The sequence below is a fragment of the Hyla sarda genome, chromosome 6, assembly GCF_029499605.1.
Source record: "Hyla sarda isolate aHylSar1 chromosome 6, aHylSar1.hap1, whole genome shotgun sequence".
NCBI classification, from domain to species: Eukaryota; Metazoa; Chordata; class Amphibia; order Anura; family Hylidae; genus Hyla; species Hyla sarda.
Window position 1 is genome coordinate 185,475,900 of NC_079194.1, and position 20,572 is coordinate 185,496,471.

A 20,572-nucleotide genomic window follows, 5' to 3' on the forward strand; every position below is an offset into this window, starting at 1 on the left:
GAGATATCCAGTGGTGAAAAACGTATCAACTATCCTAAGGATAGGGGATAAGTTTCAGATCGTGGGGGATCCGACCGCTGGGGCCCCCCGCGATCTCCTGTATGGGGCCCACGACAGCCCGTTGGAAGGGGGCGTGTTGACCACCGCACGAAGCGGCGGCTGACACGCCCCCCAATACAACTCTATGTCTTTGGCAATCTTTGGCTCTGTCATAGAGTTGTATTGAGGGGGCGTGTCGGACGCTGCTTTGTGCGGTGGTCAACACGCGCTATCTGGCCAGCGAGCCGGTGCCCCATGCAGGAGATCGCGGGGGCCCCCAGCGGTCGGACCCCCCGCAATTTGAAACTTATCCCCTATCCTTAAGATAGGGGATACCTTTTTTCACCACTAGCCTACCCCTTTAATATAGGAGCATAATATCTCTTTGTTCACAGGTCAGTCCACAGAGAAAACCCTGCTGAAATGTTTTGGAGACCAGGTGATGAGTTTCTATGCCAAGTACTGGATATATGTCTGTGGAGGGATGTTCATAGTGGTCAGCTTTGCTGGACGCCTTGTGGTTTATAAAATTGTCTATTTGTTCGTTTTCCTTCTCTGCTTGATCATCTTCCAGGTAGGTACAGAAATAAAAATCTTGGTCATGTTTATATAATAATGTAGAATTTGCTCCATTTTAGTATTAGACATGTAGAAAATAACATATTACATAGAAAATGAGATAATATGCATAATTAAAAGTATAGAACATACACGGGTTTATATAAAAGCTGTATATTTCAATCCAGTAATCATTTTACTCCGAAACTATATCACATATTACTCTACTCTACTAATAACAGGTTATTTCTTTGTATGTAACTCCTTAGGTGTATTACGCATTGTGGAGGAAGCTGCTGAACTTTTTTTGGTGGCTGGTGGTGGCTTACACAATGCTTGTTCTCATCGCCATCTACACTTACCAGTTTGAAGATTTTCCTGTGTATTGGAGAAACCTGACTTCCCTCACAGATGAGCAGTATGTAGTTTTCTTGCTAGTTGGAAGCTGCGCTATCGCATTGCTTTTTTTCAAGTATTTTATTAATTTTGAGTAAAGGAAGTTTAAGAGAAAAAAAATCAGAAACAAAAAGCTGATTGAAAAATAGCATAAAGCACAAAAAATAGCAGGAGAATGCATTGAAATGAAGAGGGGAGAAAAAACAGTTAGAATAAGAACCCTGAAAAAAACTAAAGTTGGACCTAACCAACATGACATGAGATCAATGGGGATCAGGAGATAGGTGGATGTGAAGAAGCTGTCCATTCTCTCCTTGATCTCTTTAAAAGGGAAAGACCATAAATGGGTGTTAGTTAGATTTGCTGCCAAAGAGATATGTAAGAAGGTGAAACTTGGTTTGTGCAAGGTCAGAGGCCTCCTAATGTTAGAGTGCAACATAGGAAAACCTTAAACAGGGTGTGGGCTAGGCGATATATATATATATATATGTACCAGTATATGTAAGATCAGAAATGAACTAGCTTGGGCACAATTCCACAGTTTCAAGGAAGCCTCAAAAGCTAAAGTAGGGGTAGGCAAGCACACACTAAGCCATTCTTGAAGGAACTAAATACCACCTCATTAGAACTTTATATTCAGATTCCAAAGAGGTGACATTTGGAGATCGTAAGCCATATTTTAGACCATTCTGCAGGTCCCACTTCAATGCGAAGTCCTGTTCCCAAGAGTGAATGTAAGAGTGTTGGGTATGGTGTCATGGCTGATTTAGAGATGAGTATAATAGAGAAATTGAGACATGACATATGGGGAAAATATACAGTACACATATTGGCCCTCATTTACTATTGCAAACCCGACATGTTTTGTCGGGTTGTGCGCCAGAAATTCTGTCTGCACCAGATTTTGCTACAGAATTTGTGCCAAAATTGAAAAAACCCTGACTAACTCTCTATTTTGCAAAAAAAAAAAATGAAATAGGGGCGTGACCGCCGGTAAAGGGGGCGTGGTCTTCCAAAAGGGACGTGACCTCGACATTTTGACAAAAACCCAACATATTTCCTAAGGTTTCCACATAAAATGTGGTGGATTTGAGGTGAGGAAAACCCTACAGATCAGAGCTTGTGTAAAAAGCAAAGTGTAGGGAAAGTGGAAAATGTAGGGAAACCTTAGTAAATACTGTGGAAAATAAATTGTAGGGAATTAAAACCCACAAAGAAACCTACACTTCACTATTAGTAAATGAGGGCCATTGTCTCAAAGAAAGTACATTTCTGGAATCCCCCTCCCCCATGTAAAAAGGTGGGCAGCCCAGTGCTTCAACTGAAGATAACTAAAAGTTTTGGAACTGGGAATATCCTGGGAGGACAATAAGGCAAAGAAGAATATAATCCCTGAATCCAATAAGAGATAATGAAGTTTGAGGAAACCATTGAAGTGCCACCAATGGAATGAACCAATAGCAAACATGGATCTTTGCAGGCGCATGGACAGCAGTGAATAATAGTTCATTAAGTCTTCAATACATATAGATGTTTATTTTAAGCACATAAAAGCAAAGCGTTTCCTGCCTGTAGCGGGCACTTCATCAGGCAAGTATGCATGATGAAGCACACTTGCCTGATGAAGTGCCCGCTACGGGCAGGAAACGCGTTGCTTTTATGTGCTTAAAATAAACATCTATATGTATTGAAGACTCCATGAACTTTTATCCACTGCTGTCCATGCGCCTGCAAAGATCCATGTTTGCTATTTTTCATTGATGCTATTTGGACCGGTGAACCAGGATAGACTGGAGGACCGTGGCTGCTGACAACCTAACCTGATTAATACGCTGTATGGTGTTGTGCCCTTAGCGCAACACATTGTGGTAAGTGTGACCTTTATTGCACTTATTCACTGTCTATAAACCAATCACACTAGGGGCGCGTGTTCCCTCTTTTTTCCTTTTTGTCTTTGCACCAATGGAATGAAGGTAGGGAATCTAGGCCCAGCTGAAAACTCATATTGTTCCAGATATAGTGGCAGGTGTGGTCAGATGAGAGCACTGGAGAAAGAGTCCCAGACTAAAAGGGAGTGTCATATGACGGGACTGAGCGCGAAAGGGCAACTATTAGAAAGGAGCCATATCAATGAATCGATAGAAATTGGATGGCTATTGGGAAACTTAAACAAAACCCCATTAGGGAGCAAACAGGAGGAATGTATAGAGACCGACTGAGCTATAGAAGTGGCCTGAAAATATTTGTGGAGGACAGGTATACCTAAACCACTTTTGACTCTATGGGTATCTAAGGTGTATCAAGCAATGGAGGCCTGAAGGAACCCCATAAACATGAGATTCCTCTTCAGGTTATGCAGAATGTACAGTGGGATGGACATGGGGAGGACTCTAAAGAGAGAGAATCTTTGTAAGCAAAGTCATCTTGATTGCGTTTATATGGCCAAACCAAGAGACCAAAAGAGACCTCTGAATCCAACATGGCTGTGTGATAGTGTATAGTGGGGTGAAAGCTGTGTATGAAGTAGAATAAGAGGTAACCAATTGGAAGGGGTAGTTGGCTCTTTAGAGGGCAGCCTTTGGCCCAGAGAGAGAACTATTCATAGCCATTTATCTGGGTAAATCCATATATCTTTTTTACTTCAGTAGCTAATTTAAGTATTTGCTTTAAACATCCGAGCATTGTATGATTGACCTCACTTGGCCTTAGTTAAAGGGGTACTCCGGTGAAAAACTTTTTTTTTTAAATCAACTGGTGGCAGAAAGTTAAACAGATTTGTAAATTACTTCTATTAAAAAATCTTAATCCTTCCTGTACTTATTAGCTGCTGAATACTACAGCGGAAATTCTTTTCTTTCAGAAACACAGTGCTGACATCACGAGCACAGTGCTCTCTGCTGACATCTCTGTCCATTTTAGGAACTGTCCAGAACAGCATATGTTTGCTATGGGGATTTCCTTTTACTCTGGACAGTTCCTAAAATGGACAGAGATGTCAGCAGAGAGCACTGTGCTCATGATGTCAGCAGAGAGCACTGTGTTTCAAACAGAAAAGAATTTCCACTGTAGTATTCGGCAGCTAATAAGTACAGGAAAAATTAAGATTTTTTAATAGAAGTTATTTACAAATCTGTTTAACTTTCTGGCACCAGTTGATTTAAAAAAATAAAAAATAAAACGTTTTTCACCGGAGTACCCCTTTAATAGGACTGAGCTGCAATACTGCACACAACCCATGAAGAGGAAAGGCCATTTTTCTGATATAAACTGATACGACCACTTTAACCAACTCTTTGTTTTCTTACATATTTTTCCTGTTCCTTTATCTAGATTGAGTGCTATGGGGCTTGAGCAGTTCAGTGTGTCAGAACTTTTCACCAGTATCCTTATACCTGGCTTCTTCCTCCTTGCGTGTATTCTTCAGCTCCACTACTTTCACCGGCCATTCATGCACATCACAGATATTGCTCGAGCTTCATCACTTGCGAATGCAACTTATAAGAACAAGTGAGTTCAGAAATTGCTATTCATTATACAGTAAAATGTTATTTTACTTTCTAAAAACATTGTCTAACCGTTTTCCACTTCACTTTTGATAAAAATTTTAGCTTGTAATTATTGAATGGGAGCCTTCACTGTTTGCTTCCGAAAGTGTAAATCTTTCCAGGCCAGGTGATGATCACATTTGGCCTTTATGTAGTTTGTTTGCCCAGTGCATCCTGAGAAGAGTGTAAAATGAACAGTCGTCAAAAATTACATAACCAGAAAGTATTGGTTATTAAATGATGTCGTTTAATGTTTGGCCAGGCTCCTGTATCCCCAAAACACTATGTAAGATAAGTATACTTGTGTGTCACTGTGTTATCCCTATCAATTTATCCTTTTATAACTTTTTCTTTGTATCTCAAAAGCGTTATCTAGTTCTTTGAAATTGATAGCCTGTCTTTGGGATTGCTGGGGGCCCAACTCTTCGCACATTTACCGATCAGCTGTTTGAAGGGGCAGTGGTGCTCTAGTGAGCATTACATTCCCATCATTGAAAGAAAAATAAAGATTTGGGTAGCTCTAAAACCAAAATAATGACTTATGGGTGCCAGGCGAGTACTAACGTGGAGGTTGTGTATTCCGTACAACCTTAACAATAATATAGGTAGGTATATACACAATCATGTGTATATAGAATACGTATTCCTCAAGGCTGGACTTGATTATAGTATATTTTATAAATGCTTGTATATAAAAAAATGCTTGTATATAAAAAATAAATATTAAAGAAATGTGTGTGTGTGTATGTATATATATATATATATATATACAATATGTATATGTGAAAAATGTAAAAATAATAATAAAATAGGATTCGGTCTGTATAAATTGATTCGTTTTTATTTATAAAAATATATATATGATATAAAAATATTGGTTATTAGCTTGCTACACCCTTTGCAGGGCCCTTGCTCGGGCAGTATAGGCTATTTATTATAAAATAAAGTAAAATATTAAGATAACAATTGAAAGAATAGGCCAAAACTACCAACTGGTACTGGTATCTTCTTAGTACAATAGTGTATCAATATACAGTTGGTATACTAAAGTTCTTTTTGATATATTGCAACAAAGTATATAGTTAGTATAAAGCAACAAAGTTCCTTAGACACTCGTTGGGGATACAGTGGTAGTTTCTGTATCTTTTGTGCATGTATGAGAAACGTTTTCCAAAATGGTAAATAGTCTTTTATATTGTTGGTGCACAGCACCACTCGCCGCCCTGTTCCTGTGAGGTCTCGATAGCTTGTAGACAGAGCTGGCATGGAAGCACCGGCCTTGGGGAAAAAGGCCCGTCTCGGGGGAACTGCACGTAGCGCTCCGCTGTTCCCGATACTCTGACTGGCACGGCTGGTTTCCTGCCTATAGTTGGTAAACGTCAGGGATCTGGAGAGATGTGTAGGAGCTGGAGGTGGATAGGAACTTGCGGGACTGGCTGCCGGCGTGCTCCTGTATTAGCAAACATGCAGCAGTGGGTCTCAGTTAGCGAACCTCCAGCTGTTGCAAATGGTGAATTTTTTCTTGTTGGTGTATGGCCTTAAAGGGGTACTCCGCCCCTAGAAATCTTATCCCCTATCCAAAGGATAGGGGATAAGATGTCAGATCGCCGGGGTCCCGCTGCTGGGGACCCCGGGGATTGCTGCTGCAGCACCCCGCTATCATTACTGCGCAGAGCGACATCGCTCTGCACGTAATGACGGGCAATACAGGGGCCGGAGCATCGTTACGTCACAGCTCCGCCCCTCGTGACATCACGGCCCGCAGCCGTCAATACAAGTCTATGGGAAGGGGGCGTGGCGGTCGTCACGCCCCCTGCCATAGGCTTGCATTAAGGGGACGGGCCGTGATGTCATGAGGGGCGGAGCCATGACGTCACGCTGCTCCGGCCCCTGTATCGCCCGTCATTACGCACAGAGCTCGCTCGCTCAATGCAGTAATGATAGTGGGGTGCCGCAGCGGCGATCACCGGGGTCCCCAGCGGCGGGACCGCGGCGATCTAACATCTTATCCTCTATCCTTGGGATAGGGGATAAAATGCCAGGGGCGGAGTACCACTTTAGTGGTCCAATATTATTCAGTTTAGACGTGTTTCGAGGTAACGCTGTACCTCTTTTTCAATATGTTTTTATATACAAGCATTTTTTTTATATACAAGCATTTATAAAATATACTATAATCAAGTCCAGCCTTGAGGAATACGTATTCTATATACACATGATTGTGTATATACCTACCTATATTCCCATCATTATTTACCACGGCTGGTAAACGGATATATTTTTGATATAGAAACACCATGTTTGTATTGTATTGTGTTTCTTTCTACTGAATAAATGTTTGCCTGTAAACTATATACAGATAGAGTTCCTAATGCTGGGCTATCTTCACACTTCTGTTAGTGTTCCATCATATTTTCAAAAAATAGATCCCTATGGAATATCATGGATCTGTCAAACATTTAAAACAGATCTGATAGAAACTGTGATAATGGAACCAATTACCGGTACACCAGTTTAAAGATAACCAAAAAGCAATGGTAGGCACCCATAGGCAGGAGTGGTGCTGTTTCTGAAAAAAAAAATGCAGACAAAACCCCCTTGTGTATTGTGAATAAACACATATGTATCTAAATTCATCCATTATTATGATTTGAATCTCTTTAGTAGTGAACAAAAGGAGGAAGAGGATAATGCGGCCTCTGCCAGTGAAGAAGAGGAAGAGGAGTGTCTAGAAGATGAAGCTATGTCTGAAGGTAAGAATCATGCAACCCAATCCCAATGATTATTTACTTAGGGCTTTAATGCCCAAATGTTATTCAGGAGTGCTGCCTACACAGGATGCAAAGAATATTGGAACAGTATTGCAGTACAAGTAAACCTTTCTGTTAACTCAATCGAGGTGATTATTGCAACTGGATACTGCGTTAGTGCTGGAAATGTTAGGAAGAACCAAAGTGGAAAACATGTTCCAGTTTGGTTGAGTTGGAAGAGCATTTAGTAAGTGTAAAATGTGATACTCTCATAATACCCACCCAGTCTATGAAGCATTATGCAAAACCCACACACAGATCAATCCTTCACGTTAGGGTGTAGCTATAGCAGATACAGATGAAATAGGCCTCCCTGCCACAAATGTGGACACCAGTAGGGGCCTTGTTGCAGATTTTGTATTCGGGCCCAGGAGCTTTGTCTATGAATAGGATTAAATAGTGGAATCATATCTTTTCACATTTTTGTTTCCATTCAGCTTTTTTACTTGTTTATATTATATGCACCAGGCAAGTTTGTGACATATGCTGGGACATAAATGGTTTGTGTCTTTGTAGTCTTGCAAACAATGCTCAAAGAATAAATGACATGTAGTTTGTGAAATAAAACCTCTAGATCAAAGACTGGTATGGACAGCAACTGTTACTAAATGAGGCAGAAACAAATAACTGCACAGAATAGGGTGTATCCATCATGTTAGGAATAGCTTTTCTATTCACTCACCACAATTCTTTGCTGCCTAAGGTACATTTAGAAATGAAACAATGGCTGATCTGTATGTAGGGTTGGCAAAGTGCCTCCTAGACTGGGTGTATAATACCAGGTTGTAATGTTTTTTTCCCTGTGCTTAATACCCATGTGTATGATTGTTACAGGATTATAATTAAGAAAAAAAATAGTATTTCAGTGATACAAGATTGGTATCATCAGTATTACAAGGCTCAGTCGTTGGTGTCACAGGAAATGGGATTGAAATTAATTAAGTGATTGCTCTAGTCATAGTCAGAATAATCATAGGAATCATAACCTATAGGACACCTTAAGGGTAACGTCACACGTAATGCAATTGACGCTGTGGATGAGCTACTGACCGTCCCTAGAGTCAGCCTCCTACTTTGCCCTAGGGGCATCAAATAGGCTGCGGATGAGCTATGTATAACCTTACCCTTAAGGGGTATTCTGATATCCGAAAGTTGTATTTAATTAAGACTATCACCCTAAGATATATAACTTAATAATATAGTGCTATCAAAAAATTTACAGGCTTCAGCGTGCTTTTGCACAATTCACCATTGAGAGGAAATTGTGTGGTATTGTCTCCAGCTCCCTGGCTTCTTACTCTCTCCCGAGACAACACATCATCTTTAGGAGGTGTGGCTAGATCTTATCTGTGAGCTCTAGCTCCACCTCCTGAGGGATGTCGCCAATTATGGCCAACCCCTACAGCTACATCACCATCTTCCGGTCATATACACATATGCTAGGTGTGTTTACAGCATGCTGCCTTGTTCTGAACATTGCCTAGGCAGAGAATGAAGATTGTAGCTGGTGCTGCAACTTTACTGATTGCTTCATAGTCTGCTGTGAAATAAGATGTTCTGCAACTGCTCTGTGCAGGAAACTGGCAGGATTGCTGTGGGAAGGAAGTAGGCAATGGATTTTGATGGAGGTTTCAGAACTGGGGCAAGTAAGCAATGCTATATGCTTCTGCAGCATTTTTGTTCCTACGTGATGTCTGAATAATGTTTTAAGTACTGTACAGAAGTAGTGTAATGGTTTCCATGGCTGTCTTACATCTGAAATTCTGGGTTTTGATCTGTCAACATGCACATCTTCAAGGTTCTCAGTTTGTCTCTCACACTCTAAAAACATTGGGATTACAAATCACACAAGTTCGGTACTTTAACATGTCTAGAAGCGGACTACCCATTTAAGGAGACACTTAAAACACAAAACACAAATAGACAAATGTCTAGTTACAGACAGACTAGGCTGGATCTTCTATGAAAGTCAAGAATCCCCTGGACCAGAGTTAGAGTGTTTGACATAACCACTGTTGTTTGACTGGACTGCTGTTTATATTTGTATAATTTTTTTTTTTTATATGCTAGTTACCCTCAGCAAGTGGGATTTGGTTGCTCAGCGTCTCACAGTTCTATACTACAAGTTCTCAGAGCTTCTACACCAGGTGCAAGTTTTCCTATGGCGGCTACTTGAGCTCCATGTAATGAAGCTTGTGGCTCTCTACAGTATTTGGGTGGCCCTGCATGAGGTGAGCGGAACCGTAATTCATGCATGTTGTCACTGTGTCACTGTTTTACTTTTCCCTTACTTTTTTTTTTTTTACCTGTTGGGGACGGAGGGCATACCTATACGCCCTCCACCCACTCCCTTTCTATAATGCGGGGCCACGCATCATAGCGGGTCGGGCCTGGCCTCTTACAACTGCCGGGACCCGTGGCTAATAGCGTGCTGCACCGATCACGGTGCCGCACGTTATTAACCCTTTAAATGCGACGTTCAAAGTTGAACGCCACGTCTAAAGTGAAAGTAATTCATTGCCGGTTAGCTCAGGGGGCTGTTCAGGATCGCCACGATGAAATCGCGACAGCAGGAGGGTCCCTACCTTCCTCCTCGCTGTCTGATCGCCAAATGACTGCTCAGTGCCTGAGATCCAGGCATGAGCAGTCAAGCGGCAGAACCATCGATCAATGGTTTCCCATGAGAATGTAAAAGATCAGTGTGTGCAGTGTTATAGCCCCCTATGGGAGCTATAACATTGCAAAAAAAAGTGAATAAAGATCATTATCCCCTTCCCTAATGAAAGTTTCAATTACCCCCCTTTTCCCATTTAAAAAAAAAAAAAACTGTTTAAATAAAAATAAACATTTGGTATCGCTGCGTGCAGAAATGTCCGATTTATAAAAATATATCGTTAATTAAACCGCAGGGTCAATGGCGTACGCGCAAAAAAATTCTAAAGTCCAAAATAGCATATTTTTGGTCACTTTTTATATCATGAAAAAATTTATAAAAAGTGATCAAAAAGTCCCATCAATGCATAAATGGTACCGCTAAAAACTTCAGATCAAGGTGCAAAAAATTAGCCCAGATACCACATCGTACGCAGAAATAAAAAAATGTATAGGGGTCAGAAGATGAAAACTTTAAACGTATACATTTTCCTGCATGTAGTTATGTTTTTTTCCAGAAGTGCAACAAAATCAAACCTATATAAGTAGGGTATCATTTTAATTGTATGGACCTACAGAATAAAGATAAGGTGTAATTTTTACCAAAAAATGTACTGCGTAGAAACGGAAGCCCCCAATTTTTCTTCTATTTTTTCGCACAATGATTTTTTTTTTCCAATTCGCAGAAGATTTTTGGTTAAAATGACTGATGTCATTACAAAGTAGAATTAGTGACGCAAAAAATAAGCCATCATATCGATTTTTAGGTGCAAAATTGAAAGGATTATGATCTTTAAAAGGTAAGGAGGGAAAAACGAAAGTGCAAAAACGGGAAAACCCTCGTCACCAAGGTGTTAAGTATGCATAGTATATAATATATTGCAAGTAATTTTTGACAATATAACTATTAAACCTGCTTTTACATTTGTTGTGTCCTTAGGTATCTGTGATGAATTTTCTCTTTGTGATTCTGTGGGCATTCGCAGTTCCATTCTCTCGCTTCCACCACATGGCTTCCTGCCTCTGCACCATATGGACATCCATAATTATTGTCTGCAAGATGCTTTATCAACTCACCATAGTAAATCCTGAGGATTACTCTGTGAACTGCACACAGGTGAGTCCATGGTGGTAGAGCAGCATTGTATTACATTTTACTTACAAAAGGATATCTCCTTTAATTCTGACAACTGCATCTGCCATCAGGAGTATAGAGTAGAGATGTGCATAGCCGCCGAAAAGCACACATATGTACAGGTTTGATTGTTGTGTTTACAATTTTGCTGGTAAATATGTTGCATGGACATTAACTATCAATATGAAGACTACAACTACAGTAGGGGAAAAAGTATTTAGTCAGCCACCAATTGTGCAAGTTCTTGGACTTAAAAAGATGAGAGAGGCCTGTAGACATAATGAGAAGAAAAAATCCATAAAATCACATTGTTTGATTTTTAAAGAATTTATTTGCAAATTATGGTGGAAAATAAGTACCGTATTTGGTCACCTACAAACAAGCAAGATTTCTGGCTCTCACAGACCTGTAACTTCTTTAAGAGTCTCCTCTGTCCTCCACTTGTTTACCTGTATTAATGGCACTGTCTGAACTTGTTATCAGTATAAAATACACCTGTCCACAACCTCAAACAGTCACACTCCAAACTCCACTATGGCCAAGACCAAGGAGCTGTCGAAGGACACCAGAAGCAAAATTGTAGACCTGCACCAGACTGGGAAGACTGAATCTGCAATAGGCAAGGAGCTTGGTGTGAAGAAATCAACTGTGGGAGCAATTATTAGAAATTGAAGACATACAAGACCACTGACAATTTCCCTCAACCTGGGACTCCACGCAAGATCTCAACCCATGGTGTCAAAATGATCACAAGAATGGTGAGCAAAAATCCCAGGACCACACGGTGGGACCTAGTGAATGACCTGCAGAGAGCGGGGACCAAAGTAACAAAGGCTACCATGAGTAACACTCTACTCCGCCAGGGACTCAAATCATGAAGTGCCAGATGTGTCCCTCTGCTTAAGCCAGTACATTTCTGGGCCCATCTGAAGTTTGCTAGAGAGCATATGGGTGATCCAGAAGAGGATTGAGAGCATGTCAAATGGTCAGATGAAACCAAAGTAGAACTTTTTAGTAAAAACTCAACTCGTTGTGTTTGGAGGAGAAAGAATGCTGAGTTGCATCCAAAGAACACCATACCTACTGTGAAGCATGGGGGTGGAAACATCATGCTGTGGGGCTGTTTTTCTGCTAAGCGACCAGGACGACTGATCCATGTAAAGGAAAGAATGAATGGGGCCATGTATCGTTCGATTTTGAGTGAAAACTTCATTCCATCATCAAGGGCATTGAAGATGAAACATGGCTGGGTCTTTCAGCATGACAATGATTTCAAGCACACCGCCCAGGCAACGAATGAGTGTCTTCGCAAGAAGCATTTCAAGGTCCTGGAGTCTCCAGATCTCAACCCCATAGACAATCTTTGGAGGGAGTTGAAAGTCCATATTGCCCAGCGACAGCCCCAAAACATCACTGCTCTACAGGAGATCTGCATGGAGGAATAGGCCAAAATACCAGCAACAGTGTGTGGAAACCTTGTGAAGACTTACAGAAAACGTTTGACCTCTGTCATTACCAACACAGGGTATATAACAAAGTATTGAGATGAACTTTTGTTATTGACCAAATACTTATTTTCCACCATAATTTGCCAATAAATTCTTTAAAAATCAGACAATGTGATTTTATGGTTTTTATTTTCTCATTATGTCTCTCATAGTTGAGGTATTCCTATAATGAAAATTACAGGCCTCTTATCTTTTTAAGTGGGAGAACTTGCACAATTGGTGGCCGACTAAATACTTTCCCCCCCCCCACTGTACTTGTGGTAAAAAGCTATGTCACTGTGGCTGCACCTTTAGCTATGTTAAGGCCTGCCTCAAAACTAACAGCGGGATATGCAGCTGTGAGATCACAGAAGCCTCTTCTGCAGGAAAGAGGGAAATTAGGCTTATGCCAGGTTAGGTAAATAACATCATTTAGTTCACTGTAAACAATCATTGGACTGTATGCCATCTAACAAAGTTATGCCTAAAGTTTCACTGTTAAGATATCCAAAAAGGTAGTACCCACATATTAGCCAGATTCTGCCTTACAGGCTTATAGTGACATAAATAAATAAACAGGCTGTTTGTGTTGCCCTAAAAGCCAGACAGTGCCATGTCACCATTCATTTTACCTAGGAAATCTGTTCATCAATAAATGAATAATGAAAAGAGGAAACAGTCCGTCTATACCATCTATGTAATATGCAATCTCAGCTGTACAAAAATATGTGCACTCCTGATGATGTATGTAGTGTTTCTTGCTCAAAAGTACTAAGATGTTAGAAGCTTTGAATATCAGTGGCATTTATCGGTATTTGATTGAATAAAGTGAAATCTAGAAAGTTCTATCCCTCTGTATGCATGTGTTGTTGAACTGACGATTAGTATAATCCTTCTTATTTTATGGAAGGCTCTTTGACTATGCTAATTTTGTATTGATATTTTTAGCCGCTTCCTAATGGCACCAGTCTCCTGGAGGAAGAAATCCAGAACTCAACATTGTACCGTGGACCAGTTGATCCCGCTAATTGGTTTGGAATTCGCAAAGGTCATCCTAATTTGGGGTACATCCAGGTACATATTCTATACTAAAAATCTTTCTTAAAATGAAATTTATAGCACTTAATATTTCGTTTTAAATACATACACACATAATTATACTCAGATTAGCCATAAAGTTAAACCCACCTACCTAAGATTATATAGATCCAACATTACAGTGTCTCAGCCGGCTTCACTCCCTCCCTAGGTAAATGATTCACATGCATTAAGCTGTCCATGTGGCTTTGTAAATAAATGTTATTGTCCAGACTACCTTCTTCCATCGCTCTGTGTACAGTTCTCATGCTCATATTCCCATTGTAGGTATTTTTTGGTGCAGGATAAGGTTCATAATGGGCACTTTCACTGGTCTACATTCATGCAGCCCCATACAGAGGAAACTGTGATATAGTATGTGTTCTATCATAGCCACCATTAAAATTTTCAGCAATTCAGGCTTTTCTATGGCATTAGATTAGATGGTGACAATTCACCAGTTGTCCCTCCGTATACAAGTAGGTACTAACCACTGCATACTGAGAAAACCCATAAGACCTGTTGTTTTGGAGATGCTCTCACACATTTAGCCATCACATTTTGGCCCTTTTCAAAGGCACTCGGATGCTTATGCTTGCCTATTTTCCCTACTTCCAGCACATCAACTTTAAACACTGACTGTTCAGTTGCTGTCTAATATATCCTGTCCCTTGACAGGTGCCAGCATAGCGAGATATTCTATATTAATACATTCACCAGTCAGAAGCTTTAATGGTATAGCTGAACTGTATATTTTCTAAGGGTTTGTTGACATGTTCTGCTTTTTAATAATTGGATACAACATGCCAGAAATGGATGTCTTTTTTTTATTTTTGTGATCTCCATTTATGATCTGTTCTGGGCTTTTGCTGCCTTCACAAGTTGCATTGTGGTACTGTGTGATCATGGTAAAAACAAGCAGTACTGCAATAAAACTGCAATGTGTGAACACAGTCTTGGTATTCCATAATTGCAATTAAAAACCTGGATATGTGAACACACCTGATTGAAACTTTGTTATAAAATTCTTTCCTCCAGTCTTTAACATCCTACTTTTTTTCTGTTCTGATATGAACACTTAAATTAAGGGGGTTGTCTCGTCTTTAAATTCATTTTTTTAAATAAATAAGATTTAGTTCAGATATCTCCTATCCAGAATTCTCATCTATTACCCATAATGAAGAGCAACCTCTTGAGGCCCAGCACATCTGTGCTTTACACAATGATTTCAGTGGGATCTGTGTAATGCTTCAGTTTTCTTGGAGCACTGCCACAGGGAAAGTGAACCCTTGCTGTGGGAGTCCACCAGGCTGGGTAGAACCAGGACATCTTGTGATCAGCTTATTGTCAGGAGTATTCTAATGACATATAGTTAAGAACTGGTTGTCATGCTCAAATTTCTGGTACATATTTTGGATAATGCAGTTACCTAGATCATTTATATTCCTGTATCCACAGAATCATTTGCTGATTCTTGTCTTGCTGACATTTGAAGCTATTGTGTACCGCCACCAAACCTTTTACCGTAAACGCTACCAACTAGAGGTACCACGCAACCAGACGGTGTTTCCAGATGTGTGGCGAGAACATCTTGATCAGAGTCTACTCAACTGCATCAAATATTTTATCAACTATTTCTTCTATAAGTTTGGCCTGGAGGTAAGGCTTTATGTGAAAGCACTTAAAGTTTAAACAATTATCCCCATAGTTGAAGGACCAAAAGGACTTCCCTGCTTTCATTTACATTACATTTTTCATTTACAATATGCATTGCTTAAATAACAATTGTTGCACCTACAGTGTAAGTAGAAGATGCCACTATGAGACATCTATTAAAACAACGAATCAAAAGAGCATCCTAATGCATTACTGTGACTATTCCCCCAAGGTAGCCTATTTGTCAGCTATTCCTACCAGAGATCCCATCACCAACACCCCCCCCCCCCCCCAAAACACCCACCCCAAAAGAATCAGCCATGTTGAAATCCATCTTGTCTGATCCTTCTTTCTGTCAACACCTGTTGGAAGTGTCAGGACTTCCCCCATACATATTAAATGTTTGGCCTATCCTGTGGAAGCTGGCTAACTTTACTAATATGTGTTTTACCTATTGTATCTTTTTGGCAATTTCAGATCTGCTTCCTTCTAACTGTGAATGTTATTGGCCAGCGAATGAACTTCATGGTTATCTTCCATGGTTGTTGGCTGATTGTAATCTTGACCCAACGTCAGAGAGGGAAGATCGCTAAAGTGTGGCCAAAGTACTGCGTGTTTCTTATCTTCTTCCTGCTCTGGCAGTACCTGCTCTGTCTGGGTATGCCACCTGTGCTTTGTATAGGTAAGAGCTCTGCCATATGCTTCATCACAACCATTGATCTCCAACTAAAATAGTTCAAATGTCCTTAAACTCTTTATTGACAGAATATCCCTGGAGATGGGACAAGTTTGTTCCTGTAAACTCTGCTTTGATAAAATGGATGTTTCTTCCAGACTTCTACACTCCTCCCAATGCCACCAACTTATTCAGTAAGTTATACTATTTAATTCTATGAACGTGAGTGTTGATGGTAAGTGTAAAGGGCCTTTTACACAGTGAGATTATTGGCTGTATGGGCTGTTTATTGTCCCGTGTATAGGACCCAGTAGTCAGATGACAAACAATCAGGCTGCACATCTCTCGCTGAGTAAACAAGCGATTATTTATGTGGCCCTGCACTGACAATTCTTGAGCTTAAGGCTCCTTTAGTAAGCACCCTGCTTGTACCAGGCAGCGGTCTGCTCTCCTAGGTGAATTAGTTATTGCACATGTGTAGCCTATATGTATTTAGCAAATCACCAGGACTTACTATTGTAGACCAAGAATCACTTGACTTCAAAGAAAGCTTTGAACATTCAATGTAAGTGAACCAAGTAAATTAAACACTTGTAGATCAGGCAGCTCCATACAGTTACTTGAAGTTCTGCCAGTTTTTGTTGTACCTTCACCTTCCTATTCAGGTCAAAATCTTCCCCATCTTTTTTATCAGTTATTAGATTAAATTGTTGACCCTTCCTGTTCTTTGATTCCAGGTGACTTTCTCCTGCTGCTGTGTGTGTCCCAACAATGGAAAGTATTTGTTAATGAAAAGAAAGAGGGGTGGTACACTGTTGCTGGAGAAAACACAGAACAAATAGAATTTCCCGGTGACAGACCCAATTTGGTCCCAAACTTTATTAACTGTCGGTGAGTTCACTCTCCTGTCATCCATTAAAGGAACACTCTGAGCAGAACAGGTATATTGTATTACGTACAATGCAAGCCCTGAAAGGTGGTGCATGACACAGATGCAAAGTTCAACATAAAGAGAATGCCTGTGTTATGCTGCAGACCATCAGGCCCCACACAGAATATTCCTTTTAGGAAGCTCCATTGTATGTTGTGGTTTGGATCTTTACTTCAAGTATTCCTGAAGAACTAAATAATGTGTTCAGCGTATGGTAATAGTAACATGGTACCTGCCTTAACCTGAATGTTGCTGTAAATTTTGCAAACTTCAACTGACCAAGTGACTGACAAACCACTTCATCCTGAAAATTCAACAATGAATACATTTTCAGCTTTTTCTTGCAAAATTAAAACGAAAGAAATACAAGCCTTTAACGAGTACAAGTATAGTACGGTAAAGCAAAATAGTCTGTTATATATACCTTAATACTATAGCTAAAATGATTATATTTGTAATTACAGGTCTTATCTGGACATGCTGAAGGTAGTGGTTTTCCGTTACCTGTTCTGGTTTGTCCTGGCAATTGTGTTCATCACAGGAGCTACTAGAATCAGTGTGTTTGGACTTGGTTACTTGATGTCCTGCTTTTACCTTCTTCTTTCTGGCACGGCTCTCCTGCAAAAGCCTGTGAAAGCCAGACTGGTGTTATGGGACTGTTTGATCATCTATAACATTACAGTCATACTGTCCAAAAACCTTTTGTCGGTAAGAGTTAAGCTTTACCCAGAAAACTACTTGTATTGTTTTTGTAGTTTTGTTTGATCAACAACATCCTATCTATATACTAACAAAATGGTGCAGCTCACAACTAAAGAAATTGACTGAAAATGACTCAAAAATCCAATGTGTCTAGTAGCCAGTGTGCAATTTTGACAAAAAATGAAAACAAAATCCAATCTCTGTTAATAAAGTAAGATGGAGGTTTGTTATATAATATCTTATGTAATAGACTGCCATCTTATTGTAATTTGTGTGCATTTTTTGCATTCTCTTTACAATACCGGAGACTATATACTACTTTTATGCTGTTCTATTTTAGCGTCAATGTCACAAACACAATATTTACTATTTAGTGATGATATTTAGTTTCATTTGTGACAGGATGAAATCATTTGAACATATATATTGTTTCTCTAATTTGTTGTAGACTGCAAGGGCCCTGTGGTTTGGTTTGTTTTAAATGTGTTCTCATCAAGATTAAACACAGTATAAATAAACTACGATAGATAGTTTTATTACACATGTATTCTTCCTATTATTCACTCTATAGAGTCAGTTATTACCATACATTTTATACCGCCTCTCTTGATTAGATTTAAATCAACCTATCTATAACTAAATATTACAGAACCTATTAAGATATAAATTAGGTATGATATGATATAAATTAGATTTTAGGTGTGTGTTATCCCTCTTCTTTACTTCAGCATGAAAAACTCCCACTGACCCAAAAACTAAGGGAGCTGCCATATGTCATTGTGCTTGTTCATGAATCAAAACATTTCTAAAAATAAAAACTATTTTTTATTTAAGTCCACTTTACACACAGGTCATTGTTGTGGCCAGATAAGTTGTGCTAACGTCTCTTAAATAAGCGACATTAAAAGACTTGTCAGAATATGTTAATGAAATCCATTGTGGCTGCATATTAATTATGATGTACAGAAAATATTGTATGTGTATTACTTTAACAGGAAAACATATTACCTAACATATCTTTAACCCCTTAAGGACTCAGCGTTTTTCAGTTTTTGCATTTTCGTTTTTTCCTCCTTACCTTTTAAAAATCATAACCCTTTCAATTTTCCACCTAAAAATTCTTATTATGGCTTATATTTTGTGCCACCAATTCTACTTTGTAATTACATCAGTCATTTTAGCCAAAAATCTACGGCGAAACGGGAAAAAAAAAATTGTCAACAAAATTGAAGGAAAAAAACGCCATTTTGCAACTTTTGGGGGCTTCCGTTTCTACACAGTGCATTTTTTGGTAAAAATTACACCTTATCTTTATTCTGTAGGTCCATACGGTTAAAATGATACCCTAATTATATAGGTTTCATTTTGTCGTACTTCCGGAAAATATGATAATTACATGCAGGAAAATTTATACGTTTAAAAATGTCCTATTCTGACCCCTATAACTTTAAAATTTTTCCACGTATGGGGTGGTTTGAGCGCTCATCTTTTGCGCCGTGATCTGAAGTTTTTATCGGTACCATTTTTGTTTTGATCAGACTTTTTGATCGCTTTTTATTCATTTTTTAATGGTATAAAAAGTGACCAAAAATACGCTATTTTGGACTTTGGAATTTTTTTTACGTGTACGCCATTGACCGTGCGGTTTAATTAATGATATATTTTTATAGTTCGGACATTTACACACTTGGCGATACCACATATGTTTATTTTTATTTACAGTATTTGGTTTTTTTTTACGGGAAAAGGGGGGCGATTCAAACTTTTATTAGTGAAGGGTTAAATCACATTAACACTTTTTTTCCCCCTTTTTTTTTGCAGTGTTATAGCCCCCATAGGGGGCTATAACACTGCACACACTGATCTTTTACACTGATCACTGGCATGTATTAACATGCCATTGATCAGTGTTATCGCCTCTTAACTGCTCCTGCCTGGATCTCAGGCACAGAGCAGGCATACGCCGATCGGACACCGAGGAGGCAGGTAGAGACTCTCCCGGTGTCCTGTAAGCTGTTCGGGATACCGCGATTTTATCGCAGCGGTCCCCAACAGCCCGACTGAGCTGCCGGGATACTTTCGTTTTCATTTCAGACGCGGCGGTCAGCTTTGATCGCCGCGTCTGAAGGGTTAATACAGGGCATCACCGCAATCGGTGATGTCCTCTATTAGCCGCAGGTCCCGGCCGTTGATGGTAGCCGGGACCGACCCGATATGACGCGGGGGGCCAGCGCAGGACTTAAATATACGTCCTGCGTCGTTAAGGGGTTAAATATGGTCAGCAACAAATAAATAAATGGAAAAAAAATGTTGGGACTGTAATGTGAACATATGTAATGGCCCAGATTTACGATGGCTGCTTTGCCAGAATTTTGGCTCTAGCTGTGCCAGAAAAGTTGTGCACAGTAACTGCAGCACATTTATGTACAGTGCACAAAAAATAGTAAAGTGCTCTTCAGCAAGGGGGAAGTGAGTTGTTATGAAGGGGTGTGTCTTAGCTAAAATGGGCTTAAGGCCTTGTTTACAACACAATTTGTACCTCTGAGGCACAAATACGTTGGAAAATTGTCATGCCGACGTATCCATGCTCAGACAGGCATGGGCCCCATTCATTTCAATGGCCCCAGTATAGTCAGCTAGTGACTACGTTCAGGTAATTTCCCAAGCGTATACAAGTTTTGGCTTGGACTGAGAAATGTGGCTTGCAGCATTTTTCAGAGACAAAGCTCTGTTACGTTGGGGAATTGACCCAAACATAGTCACTAGCTGACTACACTCAGCAATTGAAATGAATGGGGCTCTTGCTTGTCCAAGCACAGGTACATTGACATGTCATTTTGACAGCTTTCTGATGTATCCATGACGCAAAGGCACAAATTGTGGTGTGATGTTGTGCACCTAAAATTTG

The 20,572-nt window shown here is 39.8% G+C and overlaps 1 protein-coding gene across 6 annotated transcripts in view; it reads left to right on the plus strand.

The window, feature by feature from the left end:
- The window catches only part of PIEZO1 (piezo type mechanosensitive ion channel component 1), a 279,916-nt gene that overhangs the window by 215,450 nt on the left and 43,894 nt on the right, over nucleotides 1-20,572 (plus strand). For all 6 annotated transcript variants that reach the window (XM_056526058.1, XM_056526060.1, XM_056526061.1 and 3 more), the window contains 12 exons: nucleotides 435-613; nucleotides 867-1,015; nucleotides 4,324-4,500; nucleotides 7,203-7,291; nucleotides 9,419-9,579; nucleotides 10,941-11,117; nucleotides 13,571-13,696; nucleotides 15,158-15,358; nucleotides 15,833-16,037; nucleotides 16,121-16,225; nucleotides 16,769-16,922; nucleotides 17,427-17,670. In XM_056526058.1, coding sequence (XP_056382033.1) covers nucleotides 435-613; nucleotides 867-1,015; nucleotides 4,324-4,500; nucleotides 7,203-7,291; nucleotides 9,419-9,579; nucleotides 10,941-11,117; nucleotides 13,571-13,696; nucleotides 15,158-15,358; nucleotides 15,833-16,037; nucleotides 16,121-16,225; nucleotides 16,769-16,922; nucleotides 17,427-17,670 — 1,967 coding nt within the window. The remainder of the gene's footprint in view (nucleotides 1-434; nucleotides 614-866; nucleotides 1,016-4,323; nucleotides 4,501-7,202; nucleotides 7,292-9,418; nucleotides 9,580-10,940; nucleotides 11,118-13,570; nucleotides 13,697-15,157; nucleotides 15,359-15,832; nucleotides 16,038-16,120; nucleotides 16,226-16,768; nucleotides 16,923-17,426; nucleotides 17,671-20,572) is intronic.